This window comes from Physeter macrocephalus, chromosome 14 (genome assembly GCF_002837175.3).
Source record: "Physeter macrocephalus isolate SW-GA chromosome 14, ASM283717v5, whole genome shotgun sequence".
In the NCBI taxonomy this organism is placed as follows: domain Eukaryota; kingdom Metazoa; phylum Chordata; class Mammalia; order Artiodactyla; family Physeteridae; genus Physeter; species Physeter macrocephalus.
This window is the reverse complement of record NC_041227.1, coordinates 48,557,293-48,573,845: the sequence shown is the minus strand read 5'-3', so window position 1 is coordinate 48,573,845 and position 16,553 is coordinate 48,557,293. Positions and strand designations below refer to the sequence as shown.

General features: G+C 49.0%; 1 protein-coding gene and 1 non-coding gene across 3 annotated transcripts in view; one reads left to right on the top strand and one right to left on the bottom strand.

Annotated features, from left to right (window-relative positions):
* The window catches only part of PDPK1 (3-phosphoinositide dependent protein kinase 1), a 41,190-nt gene extending 26,008 nt beyond the window's left edge, over nt 1-15,182 (bottom strand). The window contains exons 1-5 of one of the 2 annotated variants that reach the window (XM_028497989.2): nt 14,757-15,182; nt 11,696-11,738; nt 11,290-11,427; nt 6,118-6,262; nt 5,136-5,233 (exon numbers count right to left, since the gene is read on the bottom strand). In XM_028497989.2, coding sequence (XP_028353790.1) covers nt 5,136-5,233; nt 6,118-6,262; nt 11,290-11,427; nt 11,696-11,738; nt 14,757-14,966 — 634 coding nt within the window. In that variant the 5' untranslated portion in view covers nt 14,967-15,182. The remainder of the gene's footprint in view (nt 1-5,135; nt 5,234-6,117; nt 6,263-11,289; nt 11,428-11,695; nt 11,739-14,756) is intronic. The other variant, XM_028497988.2, reaches the window with a different exon arrangement.
* Nucleotides 2,567-2,673, top strand: LOC112064857 (U6 spliceosomal RNA). The gene has a single exon (XR_002891711.1). It is a non-coding gene; the product is annotated as a U6 spliceosomal RNA (small nuclear RNA).
* Nucleotides 15,183-16,553: the final 1,371 nt, after the last annotated feature.

The window sequence follows — 16,553 nt, the reverse complement described above, 5'->3', positions numbered from 1 at the left end:
ATTTCTTCCAAGAGTGTAATAGTTTTAGCCCCTACATTCAGATCTCTGATCTGTCCAAGTTAACTTTTGTGTATGTTGTGAGGTGGGGTAATAATGTTTTTGATGAATTGGTCATCGTTGGAGGATGACAGTGAACCAATTCATGCTTTCCAAAAGCTGCAAATAAAGGGGAATGAAGCAAGCATTTATCCTGTTTTTCCTCCACAATCAATATCACTAGTTAAACAAATAGTGGCTAAGGGGAAGTTTCTCTTTAAAAAAGAATTCCAGGGATTTTTCCCTGGTGGCACAGTGGTTAAGAATCCACCTGCCAATGCAGGGGACACGGGTTCGAGCCCTGGTCCAGAAGATCCCACATGCCGCAGAGCAACTAAACCCGTGCGCCACAACTACTGAGCCTGTGCTCTAGAGCCCGCGAGCCACAACTACTGAAGCCTGTGCACCTAGAGCCCGTGCTCCACAACAAGAGAAGCCACCGCAGTGAGAAGCCCAGCAACACAACAAAGAGAGGCCCCCACTCACCGCAGCTAGAGAAAGCCTGCGTGCAGCAACAAAGACCCAACGCAGCCAAAAATTAAATAAATAAATAAATTTATAATTTAAAAAATAGAAAAAAAAAGAATCTGCCTGCCAAGGCAGGGGACACAGGTTCAATCCCTGATCTGGGAAGATCCCGCATGCCACAAAGCAACTAAGCCCATGCACTACAACTACTGAGCCTGAGCTCTAGAGCCCACGAGCCACAACTACTGAGCCCGCGCGCCCTACAGCCCGTGCTCCGCAACAAGAGAAGCCCACGCACCGCAACAGAGAGTAGCCCCCGCTCGCTGCAACTAGAGAAAGCCCGTGTGCAGTAACGAAGACTCAACGCAGCCAATAAATAAATATATAAATAAATAATTTTTAAAAAATTTTTTTAATTAAAAAAAAAAAAAGAATTCCAGCTCAAGAATGAAAGAACTGGGCTATGATCACTCTGCATTCTCTAATGAATTGATGGATCTAGGCCATCATGGCTATAAAGGGCTGTTGACAGGGAGAGACGACTGGATGCTACATGCTTCCTAATGAAGAACACACCACACATACCAGCCTCTGGTGTGAAAGGACTGAACCTGAATGTGATCAAGCAGCCACATCCAACTCCCAATTTTCAAGACATACAGAGGGGAGAGGAGCATGTTACATGACTCCACAGAGATGCAATCAGCAAACTCTGGGAAACTCTATAAGACAAGTGACCTGGTTTCTTCAACAGACTGGGAAACTCTATAAGACAAATGACCTGGTTTCTTCAACAGACTACAAGGGAAAAAACAGAGATGGAGAAGAAGCTATAGATAACAGAAATTTAAGAGAAAAATTAGCTAAGCTCAATGTGAGAATTTTATTTGAAACCTGATTCAAGTAAGCAACAACCAAAAAATTATGATGTGGAATTATGGCGACTGGAAACTTAACACGGACTGAATATTTTAAGATATTAAGCTATTACTGCTGATTTTTTAATGTATAAAAATAGCATGGTATTATGGTTATGTTTTTTAAAAAGAAGCTTTGTATTTAGTAATAAATACTAAAATATTTACAGGGAAAACAAATCGATGATGGTGGCAATCAGGTCACAAGGATGGTCTGAAGTTTTACGAAAAGCAGGTACTCTTGTGTTTTAAAAACAACAACACTCCAGGCATCACAGCTATGACTAAACAAATACCAATACTGAAAAGACCAGAGTAATCGCTTCTCGATGGCTGGGAGGTGTGCTTGGTGGTGGGAGTACAGGGGGGCAGGTGGCCCTGCACGTGCTAGAGTGGCGGCAGGGCAGAGGCTGTGAGAGGGTCTCCAGCCCACAGCACAGCAGGATGGGGGTCAACGCTGGTGTGAGGGTCTGGACAAAGGTGGTCCACAGAGGGGCACTGCACAGGTGCAGGTGCAGTGACAGTGATGCTGGCTCTGAGGCTTCCCCGCTGCGTCCCCTCTCCAGCAGTCCCCACACCTGCCGCCGCCCCCCTGTACCCCCGTGTGTGGTGAGTGCAGCCTCCATGCCCAACTGTACCAGAAAGGCCTGCACAACTCAGGACAGGCCTCCAGACACAAACCTCAAGTCTCAACCTCCAGGGCACCCTGAATTCCCCAAGCTTCTTGCAAAGAGGGCCACGGCCAGGCACACGGCCACAGATGAGGGGCTGACTCCATGTAATTAAGCCACCCTCAGTGTAAAGCTCTGTGGGACCCCTGTGCAAGGTTAGAAGGCCTAAGTCCTCTGTGCCAGAAAGGCCCATCGACCCATGTGCCCACCCACCCTCACAGCACGGGGGTCACTCCCCGGACCCGACAGGCAGCAGTAAGAGGGGGATGCGGAGCTCACCCCTCCCAGAAGCCACCCACGGGGATGGAGGTCTGTTAAGACAGACAGCCTGTCTCTCACGAGGTAGAGGGCGAAACAATGCTCACTTCACAGCTAAGGAACCTGGGCCTTGCTCCCACCAACACTTCCTTTCTGGAAGCTTTAAGATGTTTTGAGGAAACCATCTCTGTACAAAAGTTTATAAAGCTAATGCAGGTGCTCACTTCGGCAGCACATATACCAAAATGGGAACAATACAGAGAAGATTAGCATGGCCCCTGCGCAAGGATGACACGCAAACTCATGAAGCGTTCCATATATTTTAGCTGATTCACTTTGTTATACAGCAGCAACTAACATAACAATGTAAAGCAATTATACTCCAATAAAGATGTTTAGAAAAAAAAAAGCTAATGCAGGAATAAACTCTAAGATTCTAAACTACGTCAAACAGAAAATGAGAGTATGTCACCAAAATTATTCATTCACGTAATTATACGTTTTCTACATTTCCTCTAAGAAGAAAAAAAAAAAAGCCAACTCAACTGTGTATATATAAGTATCGATAGTTCTTCCTGGTTTACAATGTTAAGGACTTTTTAGCCTCCTGCTTCCAGAAAGATTTTAAAAATCAGGTTTATTTCACTATTTCACCAATGCATTTAAGTTCTTACATTTTTTTAATGGCTACATGGCAGTAGGACTAGCCTGTGCCACATATCAGATCTGAAGGAAATCTAAGTGAAGAAAAAAGGACCAAGCAGACTCTGAGGGGGTGAATCCCATGGCTGACTGGCAGGCGGTGGATGGTCTCAGAGGCAAGTCACACACGAGATGCCCAGCAGCCCAGCAAGAACATTCAGGTTCCTGTTTGGTTCACCTCTGTCATGAACAATGCTTAGGTTACGAGTTATACCATGTCTATCAAAACATGATTACTGGCCAACAAAATGTTACTATACAATAAGAATGAGTCAAATAGATCAAGGTTTGGGGCATGTCACAAGTGCCAGGAGGACTTCCTGGGGCTTGGGAAGTGCATCTCCAGGCAGGAGCCCTGGGTGGGAAGTACAATACAAAGGTAGGCAAGCGTCGCCAGGACTAAGCCTCATTGAGAAATAAGAGCGTCTGCCTTGACTGCAAGTTTTGTTTCAAACACAAAAGGGTGGTGCTTTAAGATTCTCAGAAAAGTTCCCAAATTCAAGATGCCATCTTGTGACTCAAAGAGTGTCTGTGCACAGATGAAAGCATTGACAGAATCTTGACAAGAACCTTCAGTTTGAAAACACAGGGCTGGGAAAAGGCCTGGAAAGGAAAGATCACGCACCCTGCTAAAGGGAACCCATGGAGGCCCAGCCAGGCCCTTCCAGCGGCACAGAGTCAAGACTCTGCCCACCGTGCCCGGGAGGAGCAAAACCCCAGGTGTTAGCCTCGCAGCTGCTGCGAAACAGGCCTCAGATCAAGCCCGAGGCAGAGCAGGCCAGTGCAGCTGAGCTACAGGGCTCTTCGGAGGGGCCCAGCTCCTCCCCACCACTGCCCTGCGCTCACAGCTCCCCTTTTCCACGCGAGAGCAGCTGCAGCGAAGTGGATGCTTCTGTCTGAATCTTTCTTCCACCAACAAACCCTCTACCCTCCCCTAGCATGTCCGTCCCCCCAGGGATCTCCATCAAGGTCCTTCTTTCAGGGGTACCCACAAGCCCGGCAAAGAGGCATATGCCCTGGGTGGAGGTCCCTGCAGCAGCCTCCCAGGTCAGGGTAGCTCTGACAGTCACACCTGTCCCTACACCCAAGTTTCATTTTCAAGGTCACTTATTAACTCCCACAGGGGCTTTGAGTTTCCCCCAACCCTCACCATAAAGGGCTTTATCTTCTCTCTACCCCAATACTTGAACACAGTTTTCAGGGGTTAAACTGCCATTTTTTATACCCTCGGAGTTTATGATTTCCATTCAACAAACACCTGAAGAACAGCAAGATGCCCCCACCCCAACCATGGCCGAGATGCCCTTGGGTAGCTAAGATACCCAAGGCTCTCTTCTGAGCCAGGTGGACTGCCAGCAACTGTCACAGTACATAATCCGACTAGGAAATACCCTAGAGAAACAGCGGTTAGAAGGGTCTGCAATGATTAATATGCACTTGACCAGCAGGAAAAAAACCAGCCCCCAACTCATTCTGTGATCTTATAGAACCTCACTATAATCGGTGTGCCTGGGCCACCACCCCTGGCAGCTGCGCACAGGAGACAGGCAGACGGTGGGTACTGGGATACAAGGTCAGTCGTGTGTGCGCGTGTGTGCGCGTGCATGCATGCACGCATACCACCCCCCAAACCCAGAGAACCCACAGTGCCAACAGGAAGAGCTGGGAGCTGACCACACTGACCTCGCACCACTGCATGGGAGACCAGGAACAAATGTGGCACCCCAGCATCTTCTAGGAAGATGACTAGGGAGGGTGAGCCACAGTGGGCATCCGAGGGCCTATAACATGCAGAAAGCGCCTGGTGACCTACTACCACTTGAGGCCAGGAGGACCAACCACAGGCAGCCTGCGAAGCCCCTCCCTGCACCCACCAGACCAGGCACACACCGCCCAGACCCTCAGCTAAAGTTGCCCAAAGGCAGAGGCTTCCCCTGTGAAAACTCAAAAATCCATTTTATAATAACAAACGTACTACAAACTACTGTCATTAATGATGAGCATAATGCAATTCAACCTGTTTCTAAGAAGTTGGTTTTGATTTAAGCACTGAGCAGGGATCTACTAGAAATAAAACACACACCTTGTTTACTCTCTGGGGATAATACTTTTGCTGTTCCAAAATCTGTGATCTGGATGTGCATATCTTCATTTAACAAAATATTTTCTGGTTTCAGGTCCCTGTGAAAGCAGATTTTTTACGTTTGAGATGAAATATTTAAAACAGTAACATTATTACAAACTCTAAATTTGCTAAAACCAAAATGAACTGATTAATACCTATAATCTTTACAGACTAACAACCAAGAATGCAAGTCTAAAGTTAGCACTGAACAAATATCAACTGCATATAATGAGGACATTCAAATTACATCATTTCATAACTGCATCTACCATTTCAATAAACTTTTAATTGAAGTATAATCTATCATGCCTAACCTATAAAGTGCCTTTAAACCTTCTGTGGTATTGTTACGCAATAAATGTACACCTTAAATTTATATATATATATGTATGTCAACTATTTCTCAAAACTGGGAGAGAGAAAATGGTTAAATGGTAAATTTTATTTTATTTTAGGCTTTTTTCTTTTTTTTTCGTCTGTGCCGCGCAGCTTCGCGGGATCTTAGTTCCGACCAGGGATTGAACCCATGCCCCTTGCAGTGGAAGCTCAGAGTCCTAACCACTGGACCACCAGGGAATTCCCGGTAAATTGTACGTTATGGGTATTTTACCCCCCCCAAAAAAAAAACAGTAAGAAAAAAAAAGCTTAAATGAACACTTTCCATTTGACTTTATCGGAAAATCATGGAAAATGATAAGTACACACAGAATCTACAACTGACAAAATAAAATCACCATTCAACATGGCTAAGAGAATCGTTAGTCTGGCAAAAAAGACGTCTGACCAATTTCATCTGATATTAAAGGTCCACAGTCTCTCAACATCAGAGTAATGTGAACTCTTCTTAATTCTCACAATGAGGCATCCCACCCTCCATAAAAGAGACCAGAGCTGACCCCCAGGCCTGGGGAGCAAAGCCTGCAGCCCCCTGGCTTGGTACCTGTGAATGATGCCCTTGCCATGCAAGTACTCTAGGGCAGACACCATCTCAGCTGTGTAAAATCGGGTGCATGTCTCATCGAACGAACCAATTTTCCGAATGTATTTAAGTAGTTCTCCATTTTTGGCATAACTAAGGCCAAAATCTAAACATTGAATAGTTAAGGAAGAGAGCAAAAATCTTTCTTTTAAACTGACCTTAACAGCCCAGTAGCAATTTTTTAAATTAATTAAAACTGAAGGTACCTGTGGCCCGAGACAGCTGCCCCTCTTCCAGCCAGACCCTACTGCAACCGCTGGGTCTGCAGGGAATCCCTGGCTCCAGGACAGGGTCCCATCGTGAGTTTCTCACCAACAACACAAAAACATGTGCCTCTCAGGCCAACTGCCCCTTCTGGACCCCCCATCCCCAGAAGACACCTGTGGGCTCAGTGAAGGGAAGCCGCTAGAGATGGCGGTCAGGGGCTGTGGTCCCAACGCCCCCATCAGCACACAGCCTCCAACCTGCAGCAACCGCATGCCATATGCCGTGCTGAGTCCATTCACGTAAAGGTTCCTCAAATGAATGCTCCTTCCCAAGTATAAAGTGACAAGTTTTGTAAGAGAAATGTCATTAATAGATAAACTCAACCTGTTTATTGGGCCCCCACTGGGGAGAGACTCGAGGAACACAGTCATCTTTCCCTCTGACACCAATGCAGTGTGATTTGTTTTACTTCTGTTCTCCCTTTTCCTTATAGTTTTCCTAAACTATAAGTGGATCCCATATAACTGCTTCCTCCTGGAAGCACTGAACATCCGCACCTCCTAATGGAAATCTACAGGTACTCCGCCACTCCCTGGCAGCCAAGGACAGGGTGACCCAAGTCCTCACCCGCCCTGAGCATCGGCTCCGAGGGGGTAAGGGGTGACCTGTGCTCAAGGTGTCCCATCTGGCTTCTGTTTGCCAAGGCACTTGCCATCTCCCACCAAAGAAGATGCCTGAAGCTGCGGCCCAGGAGGGAAGAGACCACCAACCGAAGCTGCTCGAACCTGCCTGTGATCGAGCCCCACCCGTGGCCTCCCAAGCCCTTCCAACTAGAACGTTTAACAGGAAGCTGAGGCCCAAAACCAACCTTACTTCTAGGGAATGCAAAGGGTCTCAGCCAGGGCCCCTTCCCTCCTCCTCTCCTTGCTTTGATCCCTCCTCGGGGAAGGCTGGTATCCGTGGCCTCCTCACCAGCAGCCTGCAGACTCTGGCCCACTCAACCCCAAGCAGGGGCCCCGCCTGGACCGGATGCAGAGCCTCCCCACTCAGGAGCACAGTCTCCCAGAAACCAGCAGCCCACGTGAGAGGCTCGGCCATGGCGACAGGGCCTCTTCTGGCTTCACAGGTTTTGCCCCTTATCTGACCACTCCCTGAGTTCCTGTTTCCTGTGTGAGGGACACTTCTAGTTCTCTGCTCGGCTGTGGCGCTAAGTGACCGACAGGTTTTGAACATGACATGTTGTGGATCATGGCTCCAAGCCCGTGTTCTCTCTGACCACACACGTTCCTCATTCCCCAGAAACACTCTTTCAGAACTCATTGGTCCATTTCACACCCTAGAACATTTCTACCTCCCTCAGCACAGCTAAGGCCCCAGGGCAGTGAGAGGAGGCTACTCTCTTACAGGGAGCAAGTGAATTCCTGGGACAATGAGCACAGATCAGGCCTGTGGCAGTGCCTGAGAGCCTGCTGAGCCCAATGCCTGCGCTTTGCAGAAGAGCCCAGCCCAGAGAGGTTAAGCAACTGACTCAAGGTCACAAAGCCAAGGAGGGAGAAGACTGGAGCCCAGCTTCCTGAGGTCTAGGGTGCTGTTCCTGTCCCCAAGCTGCAAGAGAGGACACACAAGGACAGCAGGTGGGAGGTGGAGGAAGAACGCAGGTTAGCAGAGCAACAGCCTCTGAAACCCCTCAGCCTTCATCCCTGCTGGAGGGAAAGGCACCCTGGCTGGCTGGCTGCGGTGCCCAGCCCTGCATTGCACCTAAGGAGGGCGGGAGGGCTTCTCTGAGCTCAGCCCTCTCTGGGGAGCAGGGATTGAGTCTGGTCAAACTGAACCTCCAGAGGGCAAAGAGGCTGCCAGTGCCCAGGAGGCCCCTCACAGATCTACCTGCCTGTTTTCAGGCTGCTGCAGGGGTGTCACCAGGCTCTGCCTCACCTGTCCTGAGAGTGTGCTTAGCCCTGTAGTCGCTGCTCCCCTCTCACCCCAATGTGTAAATTACGGCTAAAAGGAGGATAGTGTGCACACTGGGGCTTTTATTCAGGCAGAGTGTTTCCTTTCCTTTATCTTTCAACACACTGTATACTACAAAGGATTTCCAGTGGAGCAGAAGTCCCCAGGTCTCGCTCCTGTCAGAGGTTAAGTGAGCCCTTGCAATCTCCACAGGCTTTCAAATTTGTCTTAAAATGTCAAAAGCAACAGACACCATTAGACAGAGACCTAGAGTCCCCTCCACCTGCATTACTCTGGCCAATCCCATCTGAAATCAGACAGTGAGCTCACTCATATAGCCTCTGAGTGCCTGATCCTACTGAACATGACCTTGGGAGAAGATGAAGTCAAGTGTGTGCGACCTACCAGAGCCTCCCAACCAACAAGACTTATTCTCCCCAGGCCCCGTAGGAAGCCCAGGCCTGGGACTCCAGGAAATCTGGCAGCCAGAGAGCCCCACAGGCTCAAAGAGAAGCACAATCACATGGGTGCCATGGAGCACAAGAAGCAAGAGGTCTAGGTGGCCTCAGAGGTGAGATACAGAACAGATAGGTCACTGATGACTGCTGCATGAGCAGTGACAGCAGACAGGGATATGGGGCGATGCTGAAGCCAGGTGGAGAGGCCAACACTTTAAAAGACCTAAAACAAACCAACAAGGAACACCCCCTCCCTGCCCCACATGCTCTTGGCTACTAGACCATTTTACTGCTCCCCTTTACGGTGAAACCACTAGGAAAAAACCGCTCTGTTTGCCTTTCCTTGCCTCTCTCTCTTGATTGAGCCCTCCACCCCACCCCCAGACTGCCACTCTCAACAACACTTTGCATGGGAAGCAATCCACAGGTCAGGCCAGGGCCAAGCTACTTGACCACTTGGCACTATCTGGCAGGGCAGCCAGCACCCTCCACCGGAAACCATCTGGTCCATGGCCCCTGGGACTCTGTTCTCTCCACTCATTGGAACGCTTCCCTGCTGGGCACCCTCCGGCCCACCGACACCCCAGCCCACCCCCCACCAATGTGCACAACAACCTGACTTCTCAGGCTCTGCAGGCAGCCACCCAGTAGCCCACTCAGGCCTCAAGTAGCAAGGATCAACGGATGCATCAATTACAGGACCACTGTGCACCCAGCTCTGAGGCCCCACCCCCAGGAGCCAGCTTGACTCCATCCTCCCAGTTCACTTACAAGAGCCTTCCCTGCAGCAGCAGCCTAAGTGATAGCAAACGGCTACCCTGCTCCAGACCCTCCTCCTGGACTCTGTGCCACACTTAGAAGAAAATCCAAAATTCCTGCTGGGACTCCGAGGCCCAAGGAGCTGACCCCTGCCCAGCCTTTTTGTACCCCCCACACATACACACACCTGCCCCTGCTCTGCCCGGGCCTCGGGCTGACATCCTCTCCTCAGACAAGCAAGTTAAAACAGCTGATCCAACTCTCCACCGACCAACTCCTACCTGGCCTTACTACTCTTGTTCCCTCAGTGTCTATCACACAGCCATTAATCACCTGTGTATATCTAACTCCTGCGCAGAAATGCAAGTCCCATGAGGGCAGAGCCTTCACCTCATTTACCAGCATGTTCCCATCACCTGGCACTCAACCAGGACTTCTCAATAAACAAAAGGAAACATTCAGCTGACAGTTGAAGGAGCCAGAAAATGGTGTTAAAGGGGAAACAGGATCGAGCAAAGTTTTAACCCAGAAGAATATGTGTGGAGAGTGGAGAGAGGGGGAGGGAAGGGGGGTTAAGATCAGGCCCCCACCCCCAGGTGGGATGGGGAAGCCAAGCTTTACAGGTGGTGGGGTGAGGGGAAGGGGCTCTGGAGACCTAAGGGCAGGAGGAAAAGAACAGATGCACAGACTGAGTTTTACACTTGAACAAACTCTCAACTCCATTTGGCAGCTCAACCTCCGTCGTCGAGAAGAAGCCAAGAGCAGCTGCTGGGATTGAAGACAGAGCCTCTGGGCAAACGGAGGCTGAGGGAGTCCCGGTTTGGAAGAACAACTGCAGGAGAGGGGCTGGGGAGTGAGGAGACCTGGCGGGCCTGGCTGTATGATGAATGGCCCAGAGACAAGCTGACGACACAGATATGGCCCACCCTGACTGCCACAGTGCCCTGTCTCCTTGAACCCTGAGCAAAGAAGAAAGAAAAAAAGTGCTCCAGGGATTAGAGGAGAAGTCAGGGAACATGAGATGCCCTGAAATAAAACAAAGAATCAGCAGGGTGTGACGTCCCTGCAGGAGAAGCAGCTGGAGAAGCAGTGTGCACAGCCCTGGAGAGCCAGGCACTGGATGATCAGAGACATCCATAGGGGCGGGAGGGGGGAGGCTGGAGGGCCCTGGGGAGAGGCTGTCTCTGGGAGGACAAGTCCTGGATACAGGAAGAAAGGGTTGGGCTCCTATGGGTCACTCCCTAGACTTTCTACCTGGCAGCTGAGCCTGAGAAAGATGTTCCTTCCAACCAAACCCCACAACCCAGGGCCAAAGAGGGCAGAAAGGTGCCCACCTCCCGGGAGCCCCGGATGCCCAAGATCCTTCTTCCTCTTCTCTCGCTTCCCTGCTTTGAGCACTGGATTCAACACCTGACAGATACTCCAAGGATGCTGATTAAAAAGGAATGAGGGCATGCCTTTAAATAGATGTCTAGCAAGAACAGCATTAAAATAATGATCCTTTAGATATGAAGCTTACCAACAAAAACCCTCAAAAATGACTGTGATGATCTCCCTTGAAGTAATGTTCTACTTCAGTGAATGTCAGCAATCCCAGGGGGTCCCAAAGCAAAGTGATGTGAATTCATCTGTATTTAGAATAAGCTACCCTTTTCCCTTCCAGGGAAGGGGCTACTTGTGAAAACAAAAACGGGGTCATGGTTCCAAAACGGTAAGGGGTCACTGGAGTGATATCAGATGGCTTTGACTGTTCAAAGGATACAGAGCTTTTCATCATCCTGAAATGTGAAGTAAAGTTTAACAAAGAAGGGGTGATCCAGCCGCGACATCACGTCTCTCTCTCTGGTTACATACGGGACTTTGTTCTCTTTGATAATGTGACGTTTCTCTAGAATTTTAACTTAAGAGAGAAGCAAGTTACTACAATTGGAAATGGTAAGAAAACACTAAAGACACAACTCATAAAGTAACAGATAAATAAAAATTAAAGTTTTTCACAAAACGCACCCACCAGATTTGTGATCTCTAAGACCAACAGTGTCCTGTCCCCTGAAATCAGCACAGAAACCTCCAGGGGCTGGGCAGCCATGTGGCCGCGTACCCAGAGGTGCGCTGTTCCTGCATCCTAGACACTGGAGCATCCTAGCTCACTGGAGTTAGTTACTTACTAGCATATTCCCTTGAGGTTGCCAGTTCTCGGGCCAGGACAACCTGGTTTGGGAAGAAAAAGGGGAAAAAGAAGAGAAAAAAACACCCAATGTAACCAGGGCACTGCGTCTCACAAGTCACCCTGCAACCAACCACACAGGCTACCCCGCCCCACCACGAAATTACATTTTAAATATTTTTGGTCCTGTGCTAACAAACATAGCTGAGTGTCAATGACTAAGTTAATGTGTTCTAATAGTTAAAGGAAACACATGTTATCTCTCAAATGTTTCCAGAAGGTTCCTCATCAGATGCCAATAGTCCCCCCTCATGCAGTGAAATATATATTCAGGAACATCTTATGACCAGCATAACCCTCAAACAAACAGTAGGAAGAAGCAGCAAATAATAATATCTCCACAAGGTGGGTACTGGGAATTTCTTCAAAAAATAACTCTATGGATAGGTCCCCAGTACATGTTCATTGCAAAAGGCCATCCTGAATTTGGGCTTTTACAAATAATAGTTGCATTTCACTTGATGCCACTCTCAGATGCTGTAAATCCCATCCCTGCTACTGAGGGCACAGGAACCGCGGCCGGCAGAGAGCGCCTCCCTCCAGCGTGCAGTCACACACACACACCCGCCCCCCGCCCACCCCGTGCCCTCTCCACAGCACAGCCAGGTCTTACACTCTACTTTGGGGACAGAGTACCAGTGGGGCCTCACACGCACTGAAAAGAACTTTCTACACGAACACACCCTGGGCACAACCTGAGTAACAACTTCCAAATGCCTGATGAGCCCAGTCTGGCAGTGAGCTGGGGTGGTCCCCAACACCGCCAGCTGGTGCAAATTCCTATCCTGAGACACCTACAGGGAACAGCCGAGGACCAGAGAGCAGATGAAAACCTGCTGACTCCCAGGAAATACCGGAGCCTCCGAGAAGACCTCTGGAGGCCCCTGGTTGTAAGTTATATCCCGTTAGGGAATTCTTCACCAAGTTCCTCAGAAGTGACCATGGAAAAGCACTGTGTGTAGCTCTGCAGTTTTTAAGAAGAACAAGGTCAGATTATATGTGTTCAAGTGGAAAGATCTTAAAGATCTCTGTGGAGGAAGGAACCTGTGTGGACTATTCTCAGGCGCTGGTGAGTCAAGGAGAGTGGGCTGGGGAAGGGCTGGCCTTCTCTAGGTTATGTACCGATGTAATGCTAAATTTCTTCACAGCAGCATGCACTAGCTACGTAAGTAGGAAAAAGGAAGAAAAACACTGAGTACTAATATTTAATGGAATCCTATCTGAAGGAGATATTTATGTCATCTTTCCGTTGTGTGAACTCTGCAAATTCTATGCAGTTTCCTTATGTCCCTCCACATGGTCCGGGCCAACTGCAGGGGCAGTAGACATCAGGATCACCCTCAGGGTGCCGGCAGCAGTGGACCAGGCTTCCCCCTCTCCAGTGCAGGCTCCATCACGTGAAGGTCCTGCCTGGGGATCCAGCCTGGGAGCTGCCTCACCTGGAAACCTCATTTTAAGTTGTCTATATTTCAGGAATGGTGAGAAGGAACTGAGGGTAGCACATATAATTTGAGACCCAAGGCTGCAGGATTCCAAACAGTACCAGAAAAGAGGCTCCAGGCTTACGGCACTTTCCTGGATACCACCCTGGCACAGGGATGACAAGAATCTCAGCTGGGGTTTTTCTACATTAGGAGTCTGTCACCCAGAACAGATGGCACCTACTTTTACCCACGGTGGAAACCCAGGGACACAGGGGAATTTCATAAATACATCCTCATTTTCCAGTCAATATAAATGTCCAATGAAGTACAACTGAGAAAAGGAGAGAGAATGCTTCTTCTTTTACTGGACTCGTGTAAGTAACTGTGCAGAACACCCAAGATTCTTTTCAAAATAGTTTTTTCTTTCTGAAAGGACCTGTGAGTACCAGACCTACTGGGGATTATCCTCAAAGTTGAAGGTTTTTATCATGAGGGCCCAATTCTTTCATTAACTTAAAAACTGCCAATAAAAAAATCTAAATTAAAAATGTAAAAGGAGCAAAAGTTAACCCTTAAAACGATGTTGGGAACATGGGTGAGCCCCAGTATGTCATGTTCTTTGTATTTTGAAATATTTCATAAATGGAAAAAAAAAAAAGGAAAACAAATTTCACACGAGGTTTCTTCACAAAGGCCAGGCAAGAAAGTCTCATTATTCAGGAACCCTGCTGGCCTGAGGAGCTGCAGCTCATGCTGGGCCCAGCTCAGAGACCACGGCGGCAAGGATCTGTCTCTTCTGAAGGCACGGACTAAGACTGCGCGCCCTGGCCAGGGGACAGGGGCTCTGGCCTTCCAGAGCCTGCAGCAAGCCTCTGGCCCAGCCATAGCCACCATGAGGCCTCCAACTCAGCAAAGGGCAGCTCTGAACCTTCGTATCTTTGCTTTAAGAGGAAAAATACCACAAGATAGGTAAAATTCTCTAAGGTAACGAAAAGAATTACCCTGAGTGTGACTTGACAGTGCTGTGATAGTAATTCTGTCCGTGAAACTGAGGACACAAATATCTGGAAGCTAGCAGGTCTTGGGCTGCAACTCTAGCAAATGTCAATGGTGTACTGTTTTATATTTTTAAAATAACAGAGAAATAACAAAGGTCATTAAATGTTTCCCCAAAACTATGAAGAGATACACCAACACTAATGTTTAATCTAAGGAACAGGAAAGCTTCCCAGGGCCTTGCTAACAGGACACAACGATATGAAATGTAACTTGCTGACACCTGGTTAGAATACAATCTGACTGCATTTTTTGAGAAGACTGAAAATAAGATCATGAAATGCCTTTTAAAGCTTTCCCCTACGAAATCATGAGCTAGATATTTAAACCACATGATCTGCCTGGTGGTAGCCAGCCCCAAGTCACCTTCACAACAGGAGAGGAATCCCCAAGGGCCTGAGACCCTCCTCTGGGGTAGAACACCACTGTGGTGTCTTAGTCCCCCAGCTCCAAGTACCGAGAAAGGCCAGTACTCCCAAGGAAAACACCCTCATTTGACAAACAGCAGCAGCCTATACTCACTGTTGAAAAAGAGCCTTCACCAAGAATTTTCCCAAATTTAAAGTCTTCTGGCCGTTTCTTCCGAGGCTGTGGTGGTGGCTGTGTGGCGTGTTGCAGCGAGTTGGCGCTTGGCCGGGATTCGGCCGCGGTGCTGTCCATGGTGGGGCCCTGCCTGCTACCACAGCTGGGAATGCCAGGGGCCGTGCTGGACTCAGTCTGGGTCCTCACCATTGATGGGGACGGGCAGGAACATAATACCACGCTGGACTGAATAGGAACGGTGTCATACTGGTGGACACAGGAAAAAAAAGGTAAGATTCAAAGTGGATCACCCTTCCTAAACATATGAACTAAAGTGTTGACATCGTTGAAACACCACCAAGCACAGGGCAGGCCATCTGATGTTCTGCCATGCAGTTCGGGCCACTGCCCTCCTCTCCCAAGTCCCTTCCCTGCTCAAATCCCACCCTGCCCTGTCCTGCGTGCCCACGGACCACCCAGAACCTACCCGCCCTCACCCTCTCCCTCAGTACTGCGTAAGTCTCCAACACCTCCCCCACCCCCACCCAGCCATGGCCAGCTGGCCTTCCCATCACACTGTCTGGCCTAAACATCATCTGTGGCCCTGTCCACAGAGAAAGCTGGTCCAACCCTGTGACCACGGTGTCTCCCATCCCAGAACCCCTGCCCTACTCACCCACTCACATTTGATATAAGGCTAGACACACAGAAGGCACTCAGGGTTTGAACAAACAGACTAGCTTAAGACTGTATCCCGGACTTCCCTGGTGGCACAGTGGTTAAGAACCCGCCTGACAATGCAGGGGGCACAGGTTCGATCCCTGGTCCGAGAAGATCCCATATGCCACGGAGCAACTAAGCCCGTGCACCACAACTACTGAGCCTGCGCTCTAGAGCCTGTGAGCAGCAACTACTGAGCAGGCGAGCCACAACTACTGAAGCCCACACACCTAGAGCCTGTGCTCCACAACAAGAGAAGCCACTGCAATGACAAGCCCATGTACCACAACGAAGAGTAGCCCCCGCTCACCGCAACTAGAGAAAGCCCACACGTGGCAACGAAGACCCAAAGCAGAAATAAACAAACAAACAAACAAATAAATAACTATATCCCACAACTAAATAGAATTTTAACCTAGCAGCCTGGAACACAGAAGTATAACTTAATGGAAAGAAGAGCCCAAGAATTGCCAACTACACGTAAAAGTTATAGTTGATAAGAAATAAGCTGCTCAAAAAAAAGGCAGTAGTGGAATAACTGCTTAACAATTTGAAAAATAACTGATTTAGAGCCCAACTGCTCACTACACACCAAATTTACCTCTAAACAAATTAAAGAATTACATGTTTTTTAGTTATTTAAACAAATTCAAAAACCTAACAGGGCTTCCCTGGTGGCACAGTGGTTGAGAGTCCGCCTGCCAATGCAGGGGACACGGGTTTGTGCCCGGGTCTGGGAAGATCCCACATGCCGCGGAGTGGCTAGGCCCGTGAGCCATGGCCGCTGAGCCTGCGCGTCCGGAGCCTGTGCTCCGCAACGGGAGAGGCCACAAACAGTGAGAGGCCCGCGTACCACACACACAAAAATGCCTGGCCTGCCAATGCAGGGGACACGGGTTCAAGCCCTGGTCCGGGAAGATCCCACATGCCACAGAGCAACTAAGCCCATGCGCCACAACTACTGAGCCTGTGCGCCACAACTACTGAAGCCCACGTGCCTAGAGCCTGTGCTCTGCAACAAGAGAAGCCACTGCAATGAGAAGCCCGCACACAGCAACAAAGAGTAGCCCCTGCTTG